This window comes from Pleurodeles waltl, chromosome 8 (assembly GCF_031143425.1).
Source record: "Pleurodeles waltl isolate 20211129_DDA chromosome 8, aPleWal1.hap1.20221129, whole genome shotgun sequence".
Classification (NCBI taxonomy): domain Eukaryota; kingdom Metazoa; phylum Chordata; class Amphibia; order Caudata; family Salamandridae; genus Pleurodeles; species Pleurodeles waltl.
The window spans coordinates 1,238,795,054-1,238,816,832 of record NC_090447.1 but is presented as its reverse complement, the minus strand read 5'-3'; the positions used below and the strand labels follow the sequence as shown (position 1 = coordinate 1,238,816,832).

Genomic DNA, 21,779 nt, shown 5'->3' with positions numbered 1-21,779 from the left:
TTCCTTGTCACGGCCACGTCGCCCCCCTCATGCCGCTTACATTGTACTATATACAAAGCAAAACCAGATGGGGCCCCGGAGCTTAATGGTCTGTCCTAGATGCTGTTTGAACAGGATGTGACCTTCTGGGTGATCCGGATTACCAATCTCTTTGACTACTGCCTTGAGTGATCAAGAATTCCAGAACCCTGGTGTGGCACTATAGTCCATCCGGACTACAAAGGAGGTTTAAAGTCCGGCCCCAGTAATTACAGGTTAATAGCACTCCTCGACTGCAAAGCTAAATATTATGCCAGCTTGCTTCTAGAGGATTTGAGGCAGAGGGGTTGAGCAAAAGGGGCTAATTCCAAAGCATCAGACCGGGTTTGTGGGCAAGTTTTGAATGCTGACTAATTTAATGGCACTGTCAATTCTGATTGATAAGGCAATAATAGCACGCTCCATGTTGCACTGCTGTTTTGTGGACTTCAAAGCTGCATTGGACCTGGTTCCAAGGGGGATTTTGTGGGCCAAACTACAAAGATGAGGAATCCCTCCCCCCCCCAAAAGCTTTTGGAAGCTACAATTCAGCTGCTCACCAATACCTAGGTCTGCATCAAGCTGGGAGATGGTACCTCCCTTTCCAGGAAAATCCCAACATCTCGAGGTGTGAAGCAGGAGTGTGTGTTAGTGCCCTTGCTTTTGAACCTGTTATTGCGGAGCTCTCATTGCAACTTGATGCCACCAACTGTCATCTCCCAAAGATAGGCAGTTCATGGGTTAGTAACCTATTGTACGCCGCTGACCTGGCAATGTTTAGCCACACACTGGTAAGTCTTCACCGGCTACTCAATCAGCTATCCAACTATACAGTTTTGAATAACCTAGAGGTGAATTTGACAAAAACAAAAGTGGTTACCTTTGGCAGGAAAAAGCATTTGGGAAGCAGCTGGTTCTATAATAACAACAAAATCACACAAGATCCGTCGTATAAGTACTTAGGGGTGTTCATTGACACCAGGGACTGTTTCACGAACTTGTGGAAAGAGGTTGAAGCAAAAGCCTTGGTCCTCCTTGTAACCCTGTTGAAATTACATAAATCACTGTGGGGACCTAGCCTTTCTCCCCTGCTGGGAGTTATGAGAGCCAAGATTGCTCCCTCGTTGACCTACAGCCGGAGGTTCCGGGTAGGGATAGCTACATGGTGAATAATTTAGTCACCGAGATTTATAAAAAAAAATAGGTTTCCCAGTTGCAGAAACTTTCATCTCATGCTCAGATTAGACTGGAGTTCGGCCTCCCCGACCAGCAGGCAGCTGGTGCTGATGCTTACCTTAAGCTGTGCCACAAGCTGGCTGCCCGGAGGCATTACTATAGACTGAAGTTAGTTCGAGCGGGGCCAGGTGATCACACTATCAGTTTCTGTCAGTAGTTACTGAATGTGCAGTGCTTTTGGCCAGTAAATTGAGTCACTCGGCATTCAAAGTAGGCATCAGAAAAAGTGTTTGGTTATGATCGTATCACTCAGATAAAGCCCTTCTCGCTAAGCATAAGCACGCTTGGGCTGTTCTCAATTTGTATCAGTCAGCCTTTCCAAGTTACCTCGCGCGCACTTACGTCATTCACCTGAAAGCAAAATGTATGGCCCTCAGGCTAGGAGACTGAATTTTTTTGAAACACCAACCCTGTTTGTGACAACCCACGGCTGGATCAATCTGGAGGGGCTGAGGGTGTTGGGAACAATCCCTCGAACATATGGTGTGTGTGTCTGCCCAGCGCTACTGAAGGAATGCAGATCCAGGCTTCGGGGAGAGTGAAATAAGATGAGAATTCGTACATGCCAATAAGCCATCATTGCATCTTTAAATCCCAACAATACAACCTTGACTGTTCTATTGACAAAGTTTGTTATTCCTGCATTAAATATGTTTAGCAGCCTGGAGGCTCACAGTGGGGCCCTGGACACAAGCTCTGCGGTTTAAAAGGTTGATTTTTGTATAATCTGGAAACACAGCCGTGCCTTCCCTTACCCCAGTTCTGTCTGACTGCGTGTCTAGGAGCACTGCGAGCAATTTTTGGCAGACTGTCTAGGCTTCTTTTGCTCTTGCTCCATGGTTTGCTTATCCAAGCTTGTTGATTGCTCGCCTAGGAGCATTGGGTGCAACTGTTGACTAGCCTATTAGCCCTTTTTTGCTCTTGCGCTATGGTGTTGTCTTTTATGCATGTTGAATCTCGTGAGACAAAATGGTTTCCTGAATGTTTGGCTGCAATGTTAAGGCTACAGTTATATTCTAATATTTTTAATGGTCTGCACCTTTTTAATTGATGTATCAAACACGCTAGCACTTTAGGAAACCATGCTGCCGCTTTAAATAATTAACTCGTCCAGCAAAGTTCATTTGGCCGTACTAAAAGATGGGCTGTACTGTTAAGGTATAGACACACTTTATAATATCAATGCCATGCTTCTTCAATCGTCGCCATGGTTACATTTTCCACGCTAGCACTTTTTGGAAATAATGCTGCTATTAGTCATCTGTGCAATAACTCGGGCACGTTTTAATTGGTGAATACACTGTTGATAACTGTGCCCTGTTTTTTTTTTTTTAGGTGCAATAATAGGTTCTATGCTGTGTGCTTGACCATAGATTGTGTGTCATGAGAATTATTGTCAAAACCACATTGCTGATTTTTCTTTTTGCTTTTAATTGTAATGGATTTTAATATCTGTACAATAAATAATAATGAATAAAACTATAGCCTTGCAATATGAAGGAAGGACTATTCTATGATGATTAATGGGAGAACATTTTGGTTGAGACCAGAAATGGGTGTCTGGTGTCTTGAGATTGTGAAAGAAGGCTTTTGCTACAGACTTAGGCTGTAAACTGAAAGGAAGTTATGATATGATCTTTGCCCTCAGATGTTTTAGAGCCACTGCTGGGGGTAAGTAAGGACCAGTGCTTAATTTGAGACAATGGTTGCCGGTTGGATGCCACTGGCACTCATTTTTGGAGATCAGCACATATTTTTACTCATCAGATATTGACCGCCAGCAAGGGAAAAACGTCTGAAGGGGAAAAGGAGGAGGAATAAAAAGATGGAAAAACTGTCACAAAGGAAGAAAACAGAACTTGAAGGAGGAACATAAATGGGCAAGGAGTGTCTGCTAGTCGAAGGGAATGAGGTGGATTCCACACTACGCAACCTTGGTATTCAGCAGACTGATATTTAATAGCAGCAGCTGCTGGCAGAGCTTTGAACTGTAGCAAAGCTGTATATCTGCATTGTCTATCTAGATCATAAATTGCTTGTTGGACATCCATTTCTCATTTGTTTCATAATGCAGACAGCTGTAGATTCAGGTTGTGTCATCTGCAATGTATGATTTCAAGGGTATTTGTCATTGGTGTCATTGGCATACTTGTAGCAGTCAAGTTCAAATTGGGAACAATACTGTAGGTGGAAGTAGGTAGTCAAGGCGAGTTGGAGATGTAAAGCCCTCTGAGATTCCCCAAGGGAACAGTGATTTCTGAAGCAGTATGCTATTAAGAAAACAGTTTAAGTGTGTAAAAAAAAGGAGTATATATGTAAGCAAGATCCAGGTTCTGGAGTTGTATGTGGTTGTTAAAAATTGGGCGATTTATAGTGTCAAATGCTACCAAGAGATCCATGACAATGAAGGTCACTGCTCCATCCATATCTGGCTGTTTCGTGAAGTCACCCCAGTTACAGATAAGGCATTTTTTATAAGGAGTGTTTAAATGCTGATGTAATGATCTGAAAACTAAGGCATCTAAGCATCCTGTGCACAGAGAATTAAGCAGTAAGTAAATGCTAAAATGAGGCCTGTAAACTGTCACCAGTGCAGGTTTGTATTACAAACACAAACTTCATATCAATGGTTACAACTTGTATGTTGTAAGTATGTTTGTTAGAAATGGGGTCTCTAGTCGGCAGTCGTTTTCACTCTGTCCCAGTAAGGGACCCTTATTCTAGTCAGGGTAAGGGAGCCACACAGCTAAGATAACCCCTACTCATCCCTTTGGTAGCTTGGCACAAGCAATAAGGCTTATCTCAAAGGCAATGTGTAAAGTATTTGTACACACACACACACACACACACACACACACACACACACATACAGTAAAACAGTGAAAACACCACAAAAGTACTCCATACCAGTTTAGAAATATAGCCAATATTTATCTGAATAAAACAAGACCAAAATGACAAAAATCTAACATACACAAGGGAACATATCACTTTTTAAATGTTAAAATGAGTCTTAATCCATAGAAATAAATGGTTGTATCTTTTTAAAACACAGTACCAGGGATGCATCAAAAACAAGGACGATGCGGGGCGCAGAGGAGGTGAGGCACTGGAAAACAAAGTGATGCATTGCTTCCTTACTGCGGGGGAGAGGTGATGCATCTGTTCCTTACTGGCAGGGGAGGTGATGCATCGGTTCTCTCCCTGCAGGAGAGATGATGCATCAGTTGCCAGTCACGCAGCCTCAGTTCCTTGCTGCAGTATGGGGTTGATGGATTACTTCCAGGGATGGTGCGTGGAAAATCCAGACGCACAGTGATGATAGAGCCGTGGTGGAACAGGCGCTGCGTAAATCCTACAGGTGCTACGTCGATTCTTCCAATGCAAGGCAGGCGCTGTTTTGATTGTTCTGCTGCAAGCCAGGTGATGCATCGATTTTCAGCCTCAGCGTTCCGGTGCGTGGATTTTCTTCCTCAGGACACCAGCTTCCTCTTCCAAGGGCCCGAGGACTGGATTTGGTACCACTTGGCAAGTCAGGACTTTCAGTGGAAGAGTCCAGGCACTGGTAGATGAAGTCTTTGATGCCCCAGAGACTTCTCCAATGGAGGGAAGCTCAGTTCAAGCCCTTGGAGAACCTTGGAAAGCAGGATATAGAAAGCAGAGTCTAGTCCTTTCATTCCCAGGACAGAAGCAGCAGGCCAGCACAGCAAAGCAACAGGCAGAGGGGCACTTCATCCTACAACATCCAGCTTTTCTTCCTGGCAAAATGTCCTCAGTCCAGAAGTGTTCTAAAGTCGTGGTCTCAGAAGTCCAGTACTGATACTAATTTCTGCCTTTGAAGTGAGCAAACTTCAAAGGAAAGTCCTCTGTAGTACACAAGACCCTGCCTTTTCTTACCCTGGCTCCAGACACACTCTAGGGGGTTGAAGTCTGCTTTGTCTAAGGACGGGCACAGCCCTATCAGGTGCAAGTGTCAGATCTTCCCACCACTCTAGCCTTGGAAGACCCATCAGGATATGCAGGGCACACCTCAGCTCACTTTGTGTGACTGTCTAAAGTGAATTCACAAACAGCCCAGCTGTCATCCTGACCTAGATATGTTTTCCGGCAGACTGGCAGAGGCACAAAATGGTTAAGCAGGAAAATACCTACTTTCTAAAAGTGCTATTTTCAAACTTACAATCTAAAAACCAACTTCACCAAAAGATGTAGTTTTAAATTGTGAGTTCAGAGACCCCAAACGCCACATCTCTAGCTGCTCTCATGGGAAAGTACACTTAAAAGATATTTCAAGGCAAATCCCATGTTAACCTATGGGAGGGATAGGGCCTACATTAGTGAAAGCTAAACTTGGCGGTATTTCACTATCAGGACATGTAAAACACCCCAATACATGTCCTACCTTTTAAATACACTACACCCTGTCCACGGGGCTACCTTTGTCCTACTTTAAGGGTGACTTACATGTACTAAAAGGGAAGGTTTGGACCTGGCAAGTGGGTGTGCGTGCCAGGTCGAACTGGAAGTTAAAACTGCTCACACAAACACTGCAGTGGCAGTTCTGAGACATGTTTACAGGGCTACTCATGAGGGTGGCACAATCAGTGCTGCAGGCCCAGTAGTAGCATTTGATTTACAGGCCTTGGGCAAATGTGGTGCATTATACTAGGGACTTACTAGTAAATCAAAATATGCCAATCATGGAGTAACCAGTCACCAACACAATTTACACAGGGAGCACTTGCAATTTAGCACTGATCAGCAGTGTTATAGTGTCCAGAGTCCTAAAACCAGCAAAAACGAAGTTCAGTACAGGATCAAAATAGGAGGTCAGAAGCCATAAAGGCTGGGGAAACCACGCCATGGGCTGAAAGGCGTGACAATATTATTGTAGTGGGCTAATTAAACAAAGAGGTTAGAATAAATCAGTAGGGTGTGCCTAGACAGTAATCTGCTTATTCACAAATTTGTGAGTGCAGAACTATTGTTCTTGTAGTACTATTTCCCTTATTCAGAAATACTATTCATGAATTTCCATCCATAAATCTCAAACTCTGCTGGTCTTATTTCTTATGTGCGGGGATTTCCATGCACAGAGGTATACATTTTAGTAGTAAATGTGGTACATACAAGGGGAAGTGTCTGGAAAATGGGGGCTATTAACTACTAAATGGATAGAATTTAGGGAAATTTAAGGAGAGACTTGAGTATGAATATGCAACCGATAAAACCCACCCCCAAAAGAGTGAGACAATTGTTATTCACAAAAATGAAACATATGTTTATTATAGTAGTATTACTGACAAAATAGGTACAAATCTACTCCAGTCAAGCTGAGGAGTAAGTTGAGAACCACATGTGGCCAATCACTCTTACTGCAATACGCGCTCATAGAATTTATTAGAGGTGAGAAATAACGCTGAGTATTCCTTGAAACAAGTAGCCACCTACATACCTAGATATAAGATGTTTGGGGGGAATCCCTTCATCTCCAATTACCCACCCTCTAGCCAGCCTGTGTTCTTCGCATCAAACTTAACAGTGAATTCTTACAAGCCTGAAGAAGACCCACTTGTTTATCGCTTCTGTTGCAATCCATAGGATTCAAATGACGACTATACCAACAATTGACACCGTGGCTCATTTTCCTATAAATACTGACATGGGTGCTGTAGAAATACATTAAATAAATATGAAGTATGAAAACTTGGTGAAAACATATTTTATTCAGGATTATGCGAGTATACTCAATTTAGTGAATTTTGGTTCAGTTAAGCCTCAAACGTTCAGTGGTCAAAATTAATTTAATATGTGTCTGTTGTTTTCAGTTGTGCACAGTAAGAGCTGGGTCCCTGCACTGTGCACACCTCTATAGGAGTTAAAACATTATAAAACTAATGATGTAGCATGGAGAAGTTACGAGGGTGGCAGTTTTGTCCAAATGCAAAATTAAGGTGACTTTAAAGTAGGAAAGGCACATATTATTAGTTGGTATGTTGTGAACCTGTCCATTGTCTTTCCCTTGTGCTGTTTATCTGAAAAGGCTTAATCATCAGAAAATTGGTCATGTAAATGGACCCACAGAATGAAATGATGCTTGCAGTTGTCATGCTTCATACTATCAATTCCTCTCACTGTATGTTTAGCTGCATCCCATTTCCATGTGCTGACCGAACTAAAATCTTAGCTGTCTTTATGTAAGAGCAGCTCTATTGAATATAGGGAGATAAAGCATTTTCTAAGAGGGTGGCTTGGTTACTGTTCCATCTGAGTGTCTCAGACTTCCCTGTGTGTGATTCTTGCATGGGCAGTGGCATTCTAATGGTTGCTCATAACTTGTTATCCCTGCGACAGACAACTAATTGTACAATCTGTTTTTATGTCTTGACTTTCTATATGCCTAAAAGCAGGCATGACTGCACCAGTGTGCAGTTACTCCATTTCAAATGGCGAGCTTATGATGACAGTTTCTTCTTTAGGTGGACACTTGCATGCTGTAACAGAGTCATGGGTTTACGTGCCCAAAATGCCTCTGTATTAATTTTAGTAGCTGCTTTGCTACCTTCTAGTGCAATTGGTTAAATGCTACTGTGCTCCATTGTGTATTTAAAGTATCAGACTTTGTATTCACTGCTGTTCTTATTTTGGTATTTTTTTATGAAGGGGGCAGACGGTAGTAATTTGTAGGTCACAGCCTAACAGACAGCACAACTGTCTGGTTTGGTACAGGCATCTTGGTGCCTTTCAGAAAGTTGACTGAGGAATGCATTCTGCTTGTTTATTACCATTGGCTTTGTAGTTTATCACTCACATGTTCTGGCTTTCCATTTGCTGGCTTTATTTGCTTTAGGCTCTACAGGTTCAGTTTGTCTCTCCCTTTGCGTAAACTTTGTTTTCTGTATTATTCCATGAAATCACTTTTTGTCACAGGCATTTAAATCTTGTTCTTATTTTGTGACCTCTGCTGTGCATTCAAATGTCAGTTGCTGTCTAAATGGGCACTTGTTTACTTTTCCTCTCTGGCTTCAAAGTGAGAGGATGTATGTGACAATCTTGATGGATACTGGGGGTAGGAAAGAGTTTTTTTTTTTAGCACACATCAACATTTAAATTAACTGTGTAAGTATTTCAGAATATATCAGAATTATGAATGCACAAATGAATCACATTTTTTGTTTTTTTTCTGAAGTATGTTGGATACCAATACTTTCATATGATTAAAATAAATCATTAAACTAGGTGATGCAATCGCCAACCACTTTCATCTGTGCACTGTATATTTTTATTAGTAAAGCTGTATGTCTGTGCCAATGTAATGGTCATTACAATTGAAAATGTCTTGCTGTAATGGCAGTGAGCTACCACACCATGAATGTTCCACTCTATGTCAATTCATTCTACTCTGCACCACTCCACACCACTGCACTCTGCACCAATAAACTCTACACCTCTTCATGCTACACCTCTCTAATCTACCCTTTAACACTCTACTTTATGCCAATGCACTCTTCGCCACTCTACTCCACACCTCTACAGACTAGGTCACACGAATCTACACCACACAACTTCACTCTTCGCTACTGTACTCTATGCCACTCTGCAACAATGCACTCTGTGCCACTGCACTTTGTGCCAATACACCCTACGCAATGCACTTTACTTTAACACTCAAATCTGTCCCCGCACACTCTGCTAGTCCACTGTACGACACTCTAATCTACTCTGCTTCACTGCACACTATGCCACTGCACTCTGAAGAACTTTGCTCTATGCCTCTCTACGCAACTGCACTCTACACTGCACCATACCACTCTACGACACTTCACTCTACTCTGAAACAATCTACTGTATGCCACTCTATTCCACTCTGCGCCACTACACTCTATGCCGCTGCACCCTGCAGCACTCTACTCTTAACTGCACTCTACGCCAATGCACTCTACACAACTGTACTCGGCATCACTGTACTCTACGCCACTGCTCTGTACACCACTTTACACCACTGCAGTCTGACACTCTACTCTGCAAAACTGCACTCTATGCCACTACTCTGCACTACTCCACTTTATTCCACAGCAATCTGTGGCACTATACTCTACTCTGCACCACTATATGCTTTTCTACTCTGCACCACTGTGCTCTATGCCACTGACTCTACTCTGCACTCTATGCCACTGCACTCTGTGCACTGCCCCCTGCATCATTCAAATATACACCACTTCAATCTGCACCACCCTACTCTGCTGCCCTCTACACCAATCCACTCTGTGTCACTCTGCTCTGCACCACTCCATGCCACTTCACTCTCCACCACTCCACTCTGCACCACTTAGCTCTGCTGTGCACCTTTCTAAACTATGCCACTGCATTCTAAGATACATTGTATGCTGCTGAATTCAATGCCACTGCAGTCAATGCCACTGCACTCTATTCGACTCTACTCTGCAACACTCTACACCATTGCATTCTACTCTATGCCACTCCAGTGCCTGCCACTCTGCGTGACTCCATACTATGTCACTCTGATACAGGCCACTATTTTCCACTCCACTCTACATCACTGTACTCTATGCTTTTCCATTACACTCTATTCCACACCACACCACTCTCCTCTATGCCACTAACCTTTAGCCATGCTGAACAGCGACCACGCTGGTAAACAACATGGCTAAAAAAAATTGGCAAAGCCAATAGATCTTTCATGGGCAAGACCTATTGGCTTTGCCAATGCATGTTTTTCTAAAGTAGCAAAGTTATTGATGCTCTGTTATGAACAGTTTAGTGAAGTGATGTCGCACACATTCAGAACTTTTTTGCAAACATCAGTGCTTGGTTTTCAAACACCGATCACAAAAGTGTCTCTAACTCATTGTATTTTTGTAATTTGCAGAAGGCCCTTGTTTAGTGCACACCATCACTGGAGATCTGCTGCGAGCTTTAGAGGGTCCTGAAAACTGCTTTTACCCTCGCTTGATATCTGTATCCAGTGAAGGACACTGTATCATATATTATGAACGAGGAAGATTCTGCAACTTTAGCATCAATGGCAAACTATTGGGCCAAATGGAGATCAGTGACTCGACCAGGGTAAATCTATGTGGATCACATGCTTTCATATGACTGTGGTATCTTAATTTGATGTATTTATTAGAATTTTATATACTCCTTCTAAGCAACCATTAATATTGCCTTGTGGCGAGTCTTATTTATACTTTGTGTTACAAAATATGTTATTCTTAATTACATCTGAATGTGTATATTCCACAGTTAGAACTGGAAAACCTTTATGTGTCCAAAACACAAAGAAATAACAGCAAAGAATAGTTAAAGAGATTGACGTCTTCTCGCTATATAAAGAAATATTATTTTGTTATACTCACTTGTGAGTAGGTAGAATGCCCCAAATTTGGCTTTCTATGGCACTTCCGGCCCTTTAAATTAAATTTTAGATTTTTAGCATATACGTAGTTATGCTACTGACCAGTAAAAGGGTTTATAGTTAGGCATTCAGCTGCAGAAATAAAACAAGAAGAAGATATATTGTTATTGAGTCCAGGAACATGACATGGGGCCTTAATGAAGATGCATCATTTCACCCGGTGTCAATGAAAAAGACCTACTGGTGACTGAGACCTAGTTCTCTTGGGAAGACTTGAAGTAAGAAGGAAGGCTACTGAGGTTTTGTTTTCGTGCGGATAGACCATGATACATTTATACAAGAGAAATGACCACAGTATCAATGTTGATGGCTTCGTAGTACATGGCAGGTTTCTTTGAATATAATAGCTGATCTTGGCTGGTCAATATTTACGAATGACAACGAAGAATGTCTCTCTTAGACAGTCTTCATAGTCTATGACTTGTGGAATAGGATTCCTTTAAATCTCTGAACAACCACCTTGAATTTAGGAAAATGCTGAGCACTTGGCTGTTCCCCCTAATGATGGATTAACGCCCCACATATCCAGTCTGTGTACCTGATGGTCACATCCTACTCCACGGTTATTAGCATCTACCAGGGCCATGAATCCTCTGGGTGTATGAGTGCTTTTGAAATATGTAAGGGCCCTATTTAAATTTTGGCGGATGGGATAATGTCAAAACGTGACGAATATCCTGTCCACTGTATTACAGGTGCAATTGACTATAATGTACATGTAAAATGGTGGATAAGGCATCTGTCATGTATGTGACAGAGTATCCTGTCAAAGAACTCGAAATAAAACTCTACTGTTTTGATCAGCATAAGAGCAATACATGAACTCATTAGGTTTGTAAAATTGAGTCGTAAGAGAAACTAGAAAACTACTAAAATCCAACTTCGTTTCCATTTGTGTCCTGAGTTTAAATGGATACCAAGGGGCACACTGGAATGTTAGTACAACAAGAATTTGCATCACTTGACTGCCAGTTCATGTGAAACAATGGAAGTAGTAATACATGGAAAGTTATATAAGGAGCTTAAATTATCATTAGGATACAGTTTGTTTCTTTTCTTACATTTAATGAAACAAAATATTTACATATGTAACCTGTGTTGGAAATAAAATTGATTGCAAAATATATTCTTTCAAAATGTAGCTTTCTTATGGCTGAGTCCATTAAAAATGAAGTGGCCATTGATGCTCTTAAGTTGTTGTACTTTAAAAATAATTAAATAAATAAAAGTCCTCATCTTCCTGGTAAGGCACTCCTTTTATTACTGATTAAATACAACCATTTTTGAGTGATGTGAAGTTGAATCAAAATGACAAAAACAGCAGTGGCCTCAATGTAATTAAATAAGGAGATAGTTTTGCCAAACGAAAAATGCAGAATTCGGTCTTAAAATGTTGAAGGTCATAAGGGAAGGATAATTATCTGAAATTCAAGATTTGATTTGTGGTGCTCTCTCATCAACTGTGAGCATTGGAATTAAATACAAATTCAGAGTAACCCAGGAAATTCCAAGTTTGATTTTATTATTAAGAAAGAATGTCGGATCCAACAATAAAAATCATCAAAATGTAAGGTTATTAGAGGAAGTGAGACGTATAATTTTTGATATATGCTTTAAAATAGACTTTCTGGACTGCTGTCATGCCTTGTTCAAGAAATCTCAAGCGGAAGTAGTAAAACAATTCAGCTATTTTCTTGTCTATTAAACATTTAAGTCCTGCACACCTCTTTTGGTGCTGATTCATTTAATATCCGTTGGAATCAAGCAATACCCAAGTGTTGATAGCGTTACGGACCTCAGATATAAATGCTGAATGCATCTTTTTTAGTGAGGACATACTTGTGTACTCGTGTCAGAGTTACTCTTGTTGTATGACCCCAGTATCTATGTGAAATCGGAGCACATTCCATTTCTGTCAGCTGAGAAAAAAGCTAGGAAGGATACCCAAATGTTTTCTAATTTTTTTCCTTTTGTAGTGAATTTGAAAATGCCCTTTTAGACCGATAGATTTACATTCCTGATAAATAAATGGCAAGCGTGTGTGAAGGTACAAATAAAGCAGAGTGCTTGAAAAAAAAGAAGTTTTCCTACCGTTCTCAGTTTTACATGTATGCTATTACAGTAAAAGTAGCTTTGTCATTTTGACTTTGGTTTAGAAACGGCTTAACGTTCGGAGACATTTTTGAGATGTGTGGTGGGTGTGGGAGTCGTTTTATATGGATTTATTTTCTTAAATAATAATTGATTTGATTTGTATTTCCAACAGGCCATCCTTCTCAGCAGTGATGGTCAGAACCTGGTTACAGGCGGAGACAATGGAGTGGTGGAAGTTTGGCAGGCTTGTGATTTTAAACAGTTGTACATTTATCCTGGCTGTGATGCAGGAATTCGAGCAATGGATTTATCTCATGACCAGAGGTAAGTCAACAGAATGACGAGTGTCAAAGAACATAAATGTGCAAAATAAGAATTGCGGTTGCAATGAGTTGAGGATGCTTTCATTTTCATTGTACAAGAGTCACCCTGAAAATTTCAGTAATTACCACTGAAACAAGCAAGGATTTCAGCTACTGTGGGGGTAATGAGCGTTGCCAGTAAGGTTTGCCTTCAGTAGTGGAAGATAGATCTATGATACATACGTCTCTGTGGGTTTTATCCAGTGACTATATACAACCTTTAAGTTTGGGCAAACTAAAAGTCCAGGGATTTTGTGAAACTAAAGAAACCATAATAAACGGCTACCTGTTGACAAATTCAAAATAAAGAAGTATTAAAATTAAGAATTCTTTATTAGGTAATGCCAATTTAAGCATATCAAAACTAAGTAATTTGTAACATTTCTAAATAATTTCACAATTAAATTAATAAAAAATGGGCATAAGGCTGACATTAAGTTTATTTTTGGAATTTGGTCTCAGACTTGTGATGCTTTAGTTGCAGTGTTAGGGTATCGATTTGTGGTTATTGTTTGGTTAACATACTCTTTTATTTATTTTATTATTACAGAATTGCAGTTGTCTCTTTATAGTTATAGTTGACATTTCACAATCTATTCTTGTTACTTAAGAACTTTGCACCCCCTGACCAGTTTGCACCAAAATTAGGAAAAAATGCTTAGTAGCATTTAAGAGTGTGCCACAATTTTGTTCAGTTCCTCTTAATAACTATCGCTTCCTGACCAGTTTGACAGGCTTCGAAAAGGTAAAAAAGAATACGGCCTTTAGGCGTAATTACCCTGGTCTAGTAGGACCAGAGTGGTTAATTACACATGCCGCCCTACCCCTGGTTGGGTGCAGTTAATGAATTCCCTCCCTTGTCTTGCCATAGTGCCAGTGAGAAGAGAATGCTGCCTTCACATTCGTAAATTGCAGATGTGGGGGATTATGTACATCACCCCCTCATCATGCCAAAGTGCATGGGGACTGTACACTAAACTCACCTTGCTTTTCCCCAAAGGAGGGAGATTGCCTTCTCTCCATTTACTCAGATGTGAGGACGGTGTGTAGGGAGAACACCTCCTTGCCTTGCCAAAGCTGGAGGAGGGACAGATGCCTTCTTTATCCCCTATTTCCTTTCCCAAGTGCTAGGATGGGTGTTAACAAACCCCATCACTTTGTTTAATTGCAAACAGGTAAAATAACTCTTACCCCGACCCTCACACCCTTCTCCCTCCCACCATTGCCCTGCCTCATGGCAAGGGAGGCTTAAAAAATAAATAGGAGTGAGTGAGCCACCGTCCAACTGAAAACGAGGTATAGGGTGGTTGACAGAGTACTCGCTTATCGTTGCCTGTGAAATGTTGCACAGTGTTGTGGGCCACAGAGGAGTTGGTAAGCTGACACAGTTGCTGCACGATCATCCCAGTTTAAAACAGGGTCCAAGGAAGGAGGTCCACTCCTCCGCTGCCTGTACAGTGTCAAGTGAGGAGGATATGTACAGACAAAGCTTTCACTTGTAAGTAAATCTGCTTGGTGTAATCTTTTATTATGGGTTTTTGACCTGTCAACTAATTTGGAAATTTCCATGCGTTGACTATGTGCTGGCTGTTTATGTGTATGCATTTTTGTTATTTGCAGCCTCTTTGCGCAATTTTACTCTTTGTCACTCTAGTGATATGGCACCTTAGTTGTAAAGTTCTCTTATACTGTTGGCCACATTGGTGTGACATAAAACCGCAAAATAAAAATAAATATAATGGAACAATCAGTTATGCTTTTTTTTGCCACGTATATAAGGTGAAAGGCCAGGATTCATATCAGTGAGATAGCTGTGTCACTCATTGAGCTTTCTTACCAGATTTTCATGGCTTAGAGTGTACGTTTTTAAAAGTCAAACCAGTTGGGTTCCCTTAAGGACAACATGGTTAACCCTTTGATTTTAAGAACACTTTGCGCTGAAAGATGTTAGGATGAGACACTGCATGTTGTCAGCTCTGTGTGACTCAAAAAAAAAAATACTTATTAGGTGCTAGTTATCCAGCAGATCGTCTGAGTTAAGGTGTGAGAGATATGCTGTGAGGACAGCCAGCCTCTCCAAATACCGTCATGTTATTATTCAATACCATTAGCTCATTTTTTTAAAAGTATTGTTAAATCCATTTTGAATAGTCTTCCTCTAGCCCTTCAAAATACTTTGCCATTCTTTTTGTGTTGTAACCCACGTCAAACAGTTTTGTTTTGAACAGTTGTTCTATTGTTCAGTTGTTTTTGTTTTGAACTGCATACAGTGCTGTAAGATCTTTTTATTTATTTGTATTTCAGGTACTGTTTTTTTAGATCTGTAATTGTATTGGTACTAGCTACTCATAGAACGTATGCCTAGTTTACACTTAATAAATACCAATCATTGCTTTGTATTCATATCTATTTAGTATGTTCCCTACTCCTTGCAAAGCCTTCTGGGAGGTGCAATTTCATGTTATAGTACTTCATATCCCAGTCATGTTTGTGAAACATCCAATTTACTTTGTGTTCCTGGGCACCTTTCGAATTGAATGCAAGTAAAAACACCATAACTATTAATGCTTCACAAAATATTACATTGAACTAATATATGTTTATTAATTATTTCATCAAGTGTAATATTGGCTTATTTATCATATCAAGTACAATCCCACCATAAGCCAAATAAATTTAACATTTGATGCATGAAGAACAAAAACTATAATCCCTCCTGGTGCCATTTGGTTGAGGGTGAGCAAAATTAGCATAATTTGATTTTGAGCACTCAGAATAAATTTCATCAGAATTACTTAGAAATATACATAATTACACAAAATGCAAATCCATAATTTTGTTCTGTATTTTAATATGAAATGAGTCCTCATATCAGTTTTTGATGCAAGAGGTGCATTTCACACTAGCGGAATAGTGCAAAAAATCACCATGAATAGCCGCTTTCGTTCCATTGTTCACATGTGTAAATTTTTACCACAAATGGCACATAATTACGCAAAGTGGTGTTATGGTGTGATTAGGGGAAAAAGCAAAATGCAAAATTCCGGAAATTGTGCTTGTGCAATTAAATTTTGCTCAGGCTTTATTTTGGTGCACATCAGTGTAGAAAATTGGTCCTGTGGGTGTTTGTAATTTTGCTGTTTCACAATACAATGGCCAGACAATAGACTCCAAGATGGTCAAAAATTATTGCAAAATGACTAAATTACTACAAGTGAGAGGATATAGTGTTATCTACTACTACTCTAGAGCTTTGATTATATTGTGTAAAGAAAGAAGAAAAAGAGTTGGGTGGATGGAAGAAACCCAGTCATATCATTTAAGTTGCCTTTTATTTGAAGGTGAATGGAGAGAGCTCTGTGTATTGAACACTAACTGTATAGAATTAGTATGTGCTCCAGCAACAGTAGGCCATGAAAGGCATACCATTTAAAATGCGGACAAAGGCAAACTCTCACCAAAAGTTACCACTTTATATAACTTTTCATTTAAATTCTATAGCTTGGCTAAACCAGAGAATAGATCTTTAATTGCCCAAGAAAAAGTATAATCAGAGGTGAAAGTAAAGTCCTGTTGTACCGAAGGCAATTTGCATGGTTATGCTATTTACCCAAAGACCTCTTAGATAAAGATCAAAATGTGGAAGGATTTCACAATAGAATGTAAGACATTGGTTTCATGATCTATGTTTTTAGCTGATCCAGGAATAGCGAAAAGAACCATATCATTTCTAAATAATAACCATTGGTTATTTCTTTTCTCAGGACTCTGATTACTGGCATGGCTTCGGGGAGCATTGTAGCGTTTAATATAGATTTTAACCGGTGGCACTACGAGCATCAGAACAGATACTAAAGTGGGATGAAGAGTTCAAGGCCAAGTCAAAGCTGAGAGCACAAATGCTGCAATGAAAGGCGTTATCTCTGGTGGAAAAACACGTCTGCATTGACCTCCGTTGTACATTCCATTACACCTAGCAATAGCTGTACATTGTAGTCAGCGGCCATTTTACTTTTGTGTGTTTTTTCACAACCGAACACCAGCTGCTAAACAGCAAGCTTGCATCATGTAAATTATTTGAATTAGCAGACATTTTGGTAATAGTTTCCAATATCCTTATTTATGAGCGAAATAAGGCGGGGGACGCATTAAAAGAGACTTTTGAAACTTCTAAGGAACTTAGTATCCAATAGTTACTGTGTTTAGGTTCTCACTCTAACCTGCATCCCATGTCCAGCCTCTTTTCAAGCTGTGAAAAAATGTTTGATACTTTGTACATCAGAAGCGCATCTTAACTTTAAAGGGATACTTTTGTAAAAGTAAAACCTTGTATAAAGAACAAAAAAGTTTCTTAATTTTATTGTGGAGTTACAACTTGCATGTACTTTGGACCTGATGTCTTGGTGGAACTGGTGCAGTCACACAAAAAAATGAAAAAAAACCACAGATTTCTCAGAACGGTTAGAGCTTCTTTTTACAAGGTTGAGTCTGGGTTCGTCCTGTTACTTTGAAGATTTAACTGAAATATTTTTTTGCACTTTTTTCTGGATTCTCCCCTCCTAAATGGATTTCTGCTCACTTTCTGAAGCTTATGGATATTAAGCCATTTTGCCATGTCTGCTTTTTGTGATAAAACGAAAAGGTTGATTTTACTTCTATTTCATCCACGCAGAGAGGCAGGAGATGGTCATAACTGACTGTAAGCCCCGATGTTCATTGTTTCCAGGAGTCTCGTTGTGCCCTCTGTTGCTTCATGACTGCCGGACATGCCACAAGTGATGTAATATTTCATGTAAATGTATTGAGGGAGGGTGGGCGGAGATCTTGATTCAATTTAATTTTTTTCATGTTTTAATTAAAGTGTTGGTTTCATGACACTTTTAACTTCAGTACAAAGATGACCGATGTTCGTCTTCGGTGCCACGAGAAGTACTTACTGAAGGCCACGTTCTCAGCCTAAGACACAATGTTTTAGAAAACTTTGATGAAAGCCATCAGAAAATTCGATGTACTGGTCAAATTGGACACCAAGAGGGATTATACACTTTACTTCATGTTTCTTCTTTGTATATTTGGTGACTGTATTGTCATAGATGTACATATTGTGTCGGTAGGGCTATGAGGCATGTAACAGGAATGTATTTTTTTCCAAATGTACACTCACTTGCAGTCATTATTTAAAATACGATAAAACAAGAAAATTGATTCTGTATTGGCACTTTGCACCAAAAACATATCATTATTTATTGATGTGAATAATTATTTGTTCCTCACGCTGTATTAGTAAGTTATAGCACTGAATTCCTTCTACATCATTTTGTATTTAAGAAAGAAAATGAAGATTCTGAAATCAGGGGGGTAATCACTGTCACAAATACATTAATCATCACCAGTCTGTAAGCAATATCTTGAGTTGTAGTTTAGAATTGGGAGACAATTGAACATCTGGAAGACAGTTCATTTCATCTTGAAATCATGGTGAACTATTTTGGATATATAAATTCCTTAAGCTATTGTAACCATGTTTTATTGCAAAGATGTAAAATATGCCAGATGTGTGTGAGTCGGAAATCAAAAAAAAAAGAAAAATAAAATATGCAAAGAGCTCGCTGATGATTTTTGTTTGATTTAACAAATTTCAAAAATAAGAATCTTTTAGAAATAATTGTTAGCAGGAGCAAATAAACAACATTTAACTACTAAAAATAAACATGACTACTGAGTTCCTAAGGATGGTCTTTCAAAATCAATATGAATCATTTATGCAAGATGCGCCAACACATCAAAAAATCAAGGGACTACATTGAGAATCAACAGTGAAATGAGAAATATTGCACATTTTAGGCAAATATTTAAAAAAAAGATTAGTCAACAAGTTGTACTTGCCGTTACAAGTTTGACAGTAATGCCTTTAATTAAATGGTTCACCGATATAGTTGCCTGGCAAGTAAGTAGTCAACTGGAAACCAGGCATAATATTTTATGCTTGACTCATTTCTAATTGTTGATGTTTCCTTTGTTTGCCGTATGCATTTTTCACCACCAACCTTTACTCAGTAATTGAAAGTTTGCACATTGGTCTGTCAGAAAACAGGAGCAGGGCATTGACATTCTGATTTGGAGCAGACATGCACTGGTAAAACGGTTCATTCTTTTTGCTCATAACTTGTACCTCCTCTGTCTGGAGTTAGTCATGCACAGTTCACGTAGGTGTCAAACATTCCTTTGTGTGGTTTATCCTGTCATGTAACAAAACCTACGTGGGTATGATATTATGCATATTTTAATCCTTTGTACAGTGGGGTACTATTTCGAACTGATGGCCTAAGACCCTCTTTCATGATGTATCCATGTTGTGGATCAAAACAAGTTTTCCTTTCCCACATAGAACCTGTTTCAAGCAGTGCCTTAAAGGCAACCAGTCCGAATACAACACCTGAACATGATTCTGGCTGCTCCAGATTTATTTTGGTTACTGCAGCCTAATGCATACTATACTCCCTGCAGTGCTTAATTTGCGATGGCGGTTGCTGGTAGTGGGCACTGGCGTTCATATTTTGGGAGCAGGACCTTTTTTCATAATCAGAATTTGACCCAGGCATCAGTGGGAAATACGAAAAGGAAGAAGGAATTGGAAAGATGGAGAAAATAATGACAAAAGGGGGAAAGCAGGGATGAAACATAACCTGCAAGAGTGAGATAAAGAAACAGGAAGTGTATGTGTGGAAGAAAGAGGTATAAAGAGGAATCAAGACAGAATAGACAGCCTTGTTGATCAGCTGCGTTGGAAGTGGGTTCCAAAGAAAAACATTGGGCCTCCTCTGTCTCTCGCTCTGTTATATATATGTGTGTGTTTGTGGATGTTACACACAGAAAACCATAAAAGTTCAGCAATTATACTTACCTGTGCTAACTATAACTTACACCCCCGCAATGCACTGCATGTGACCTCACATATAACCTCACTCATGACAAGGTCAGTGACATCACTGATGACATCAATGATAACATCTCAAATGGGTGTGTGAGTGGTTTTGTTGGCCTCTAAACGGGTCTGTGAGTGGGTGTGTGGGTGGTTTTGTGAGTGGTTGTGTGGGTGTGTGAGGCTGTGTCTGTGAGTGGGTGTAAGGGGTTTGTGGGTCTGTGACTAGGCTAGTATGAGTGGGTGTGTAATAAGTGTGTGTGTGGATCCGCCGCAGAGCACACAGAGGGTCGCACTGAGCACCACAGTGGTTGCGGGGATGCATTTGCACTCCCAAAAAAATTGTCTGGCCCATTTCTTTCCCATGAGGGAATCCCTCATAGAGTCCTCCTTCAGTCCTGTGGGTACCTCTACCCTGACTCCTATCACTTTTACATTTTATTTTTCCCCCTTGGGAACTGAGCACCAAATGGAGGCTGCAGCTTTCCTCTTAGGTTGCAGCCAGCCATTCACAGCATTGCTGGTGGATCCGCATCTCTACATATACATAAATATTATTACTTTATTGGCTCCAAAACTACTTAACAGATATACACCACATTATAGAAAGCACCCTTTCTGGACCAAGATCTAGTTTTCTGCCAAATTTGGTGTAATTCTGTTCAATGGTGCAGGCTGTAGTTGTGTCTAAAATCCTTATGGGAAATTGCATGGGGAAAACATGTTTTGGGACCTCCCCTTTATTCTTGGACCCTGCTAGGCTGATCACCTTTAAAATTTCCAGTCGGCAGTTGAAGTGAATGCCACACTAATTTTGAACATTTTGTGAAGATCCATCAAACGGTGCCGAAGTTATTAGCAAAACAAGAAATGCTCTTCCTATGGAATTTAGGTCCTAACTTTAACTACCTACTGGTGGTCAGATGGGGCTCTGTGGCCAAATTGGCCCAGAGTGTAGTGTGGTCAGTTTTACGTATATTTTGCGCATTAGCTTCAGGCCTTAGGCCTCTGTGCACTTTGCCCTAAATATATTTTATTCATTTGCTAACAGCTTAGAGCCTCTGTGCACTTTACTCTAAATGCTTTCTATTAGGCTTCGTACTGTTATTTTACAGAATAGCCAGTTCTACGGTGTTGTTTTTTATTCATATCACACTGTTTTGCCTACTTCATCATAACATATTCACTCTGTGCTTTAGTCAAGGATACAGTCTGGTACATTGCCGATAGACGTGGTAGGAGTCTAGACTTGCCATTCCTGCGTAGGAACATTTTGTGATCACGATGACATGTTAGTTATAAAATCACTTCCTTGTCCCAATGCATGCAAGAGGGAGATTCCAACCAGGGAACCACAACTAGACGCTGACTGCCTCGTTGCAGATGCTGAACCAGATCACAGGCCTTTGCTCAGGTATGAGTGTGTCCGTCTCCCTAGTGATACAGAAAGGCAAGCTGAAAGCTTAAGATGCTGTGCTCCAAATAGAACAAGCAGAGGGAGAGTAGAAACGGTTAGGAATTATGATAGCTTTATTTCTATGTTTTACTCTCCTGGTTACTATATCAATCCTACTATGTTGTATTGTTCTGGTTATTGCGGCTCACGCCTTAATATCTAAAATACAGTCGTTTTATTAAAACATTATATAAAACTTATACTGTCTTTGTCATTTGTATGAGACCATATTGTGAATGATAGAGTTGGTTT

At 40.0% G+C, this 21,779-nt stretch overlaps 1 protein-coding gene across 4 annotated transcripts in view; it reads left to right on the top strand.

Moving 5' to 3' along the window:
- NBEA (neurobeachin) overlaps positions 1-18,757 on the top strand; it is a 1,608,295-nt gene extending 1,589,538 nt beyond the window's left edge. For all 4 annotated transcript variants that reach the window (XM_069205539.1, XM_069205537.1, XM_069205538.1 and 1 more), the window contains 3 exons: positions 10,145-10,341; positions 12,960-13,111; positions 16,914-18,757. In XM_069205539.1, the coding sequence (XP_069061640.1) occupies positions 10,145-10,341; positions 12,960-13,111; positions 16,914-17,004 (440 nt within the window). In that variant the 3' untranslated portion in view covers positions 17,005-18,757. The remainder of the gene's footprint in view (positions 1-10,144; positions 10,342-12,959; positions 13,112-16,913) is intronic.
- The last annotated feature ends 3,022 nt before the right edge of the window (positions 18,758-21,779 follow it).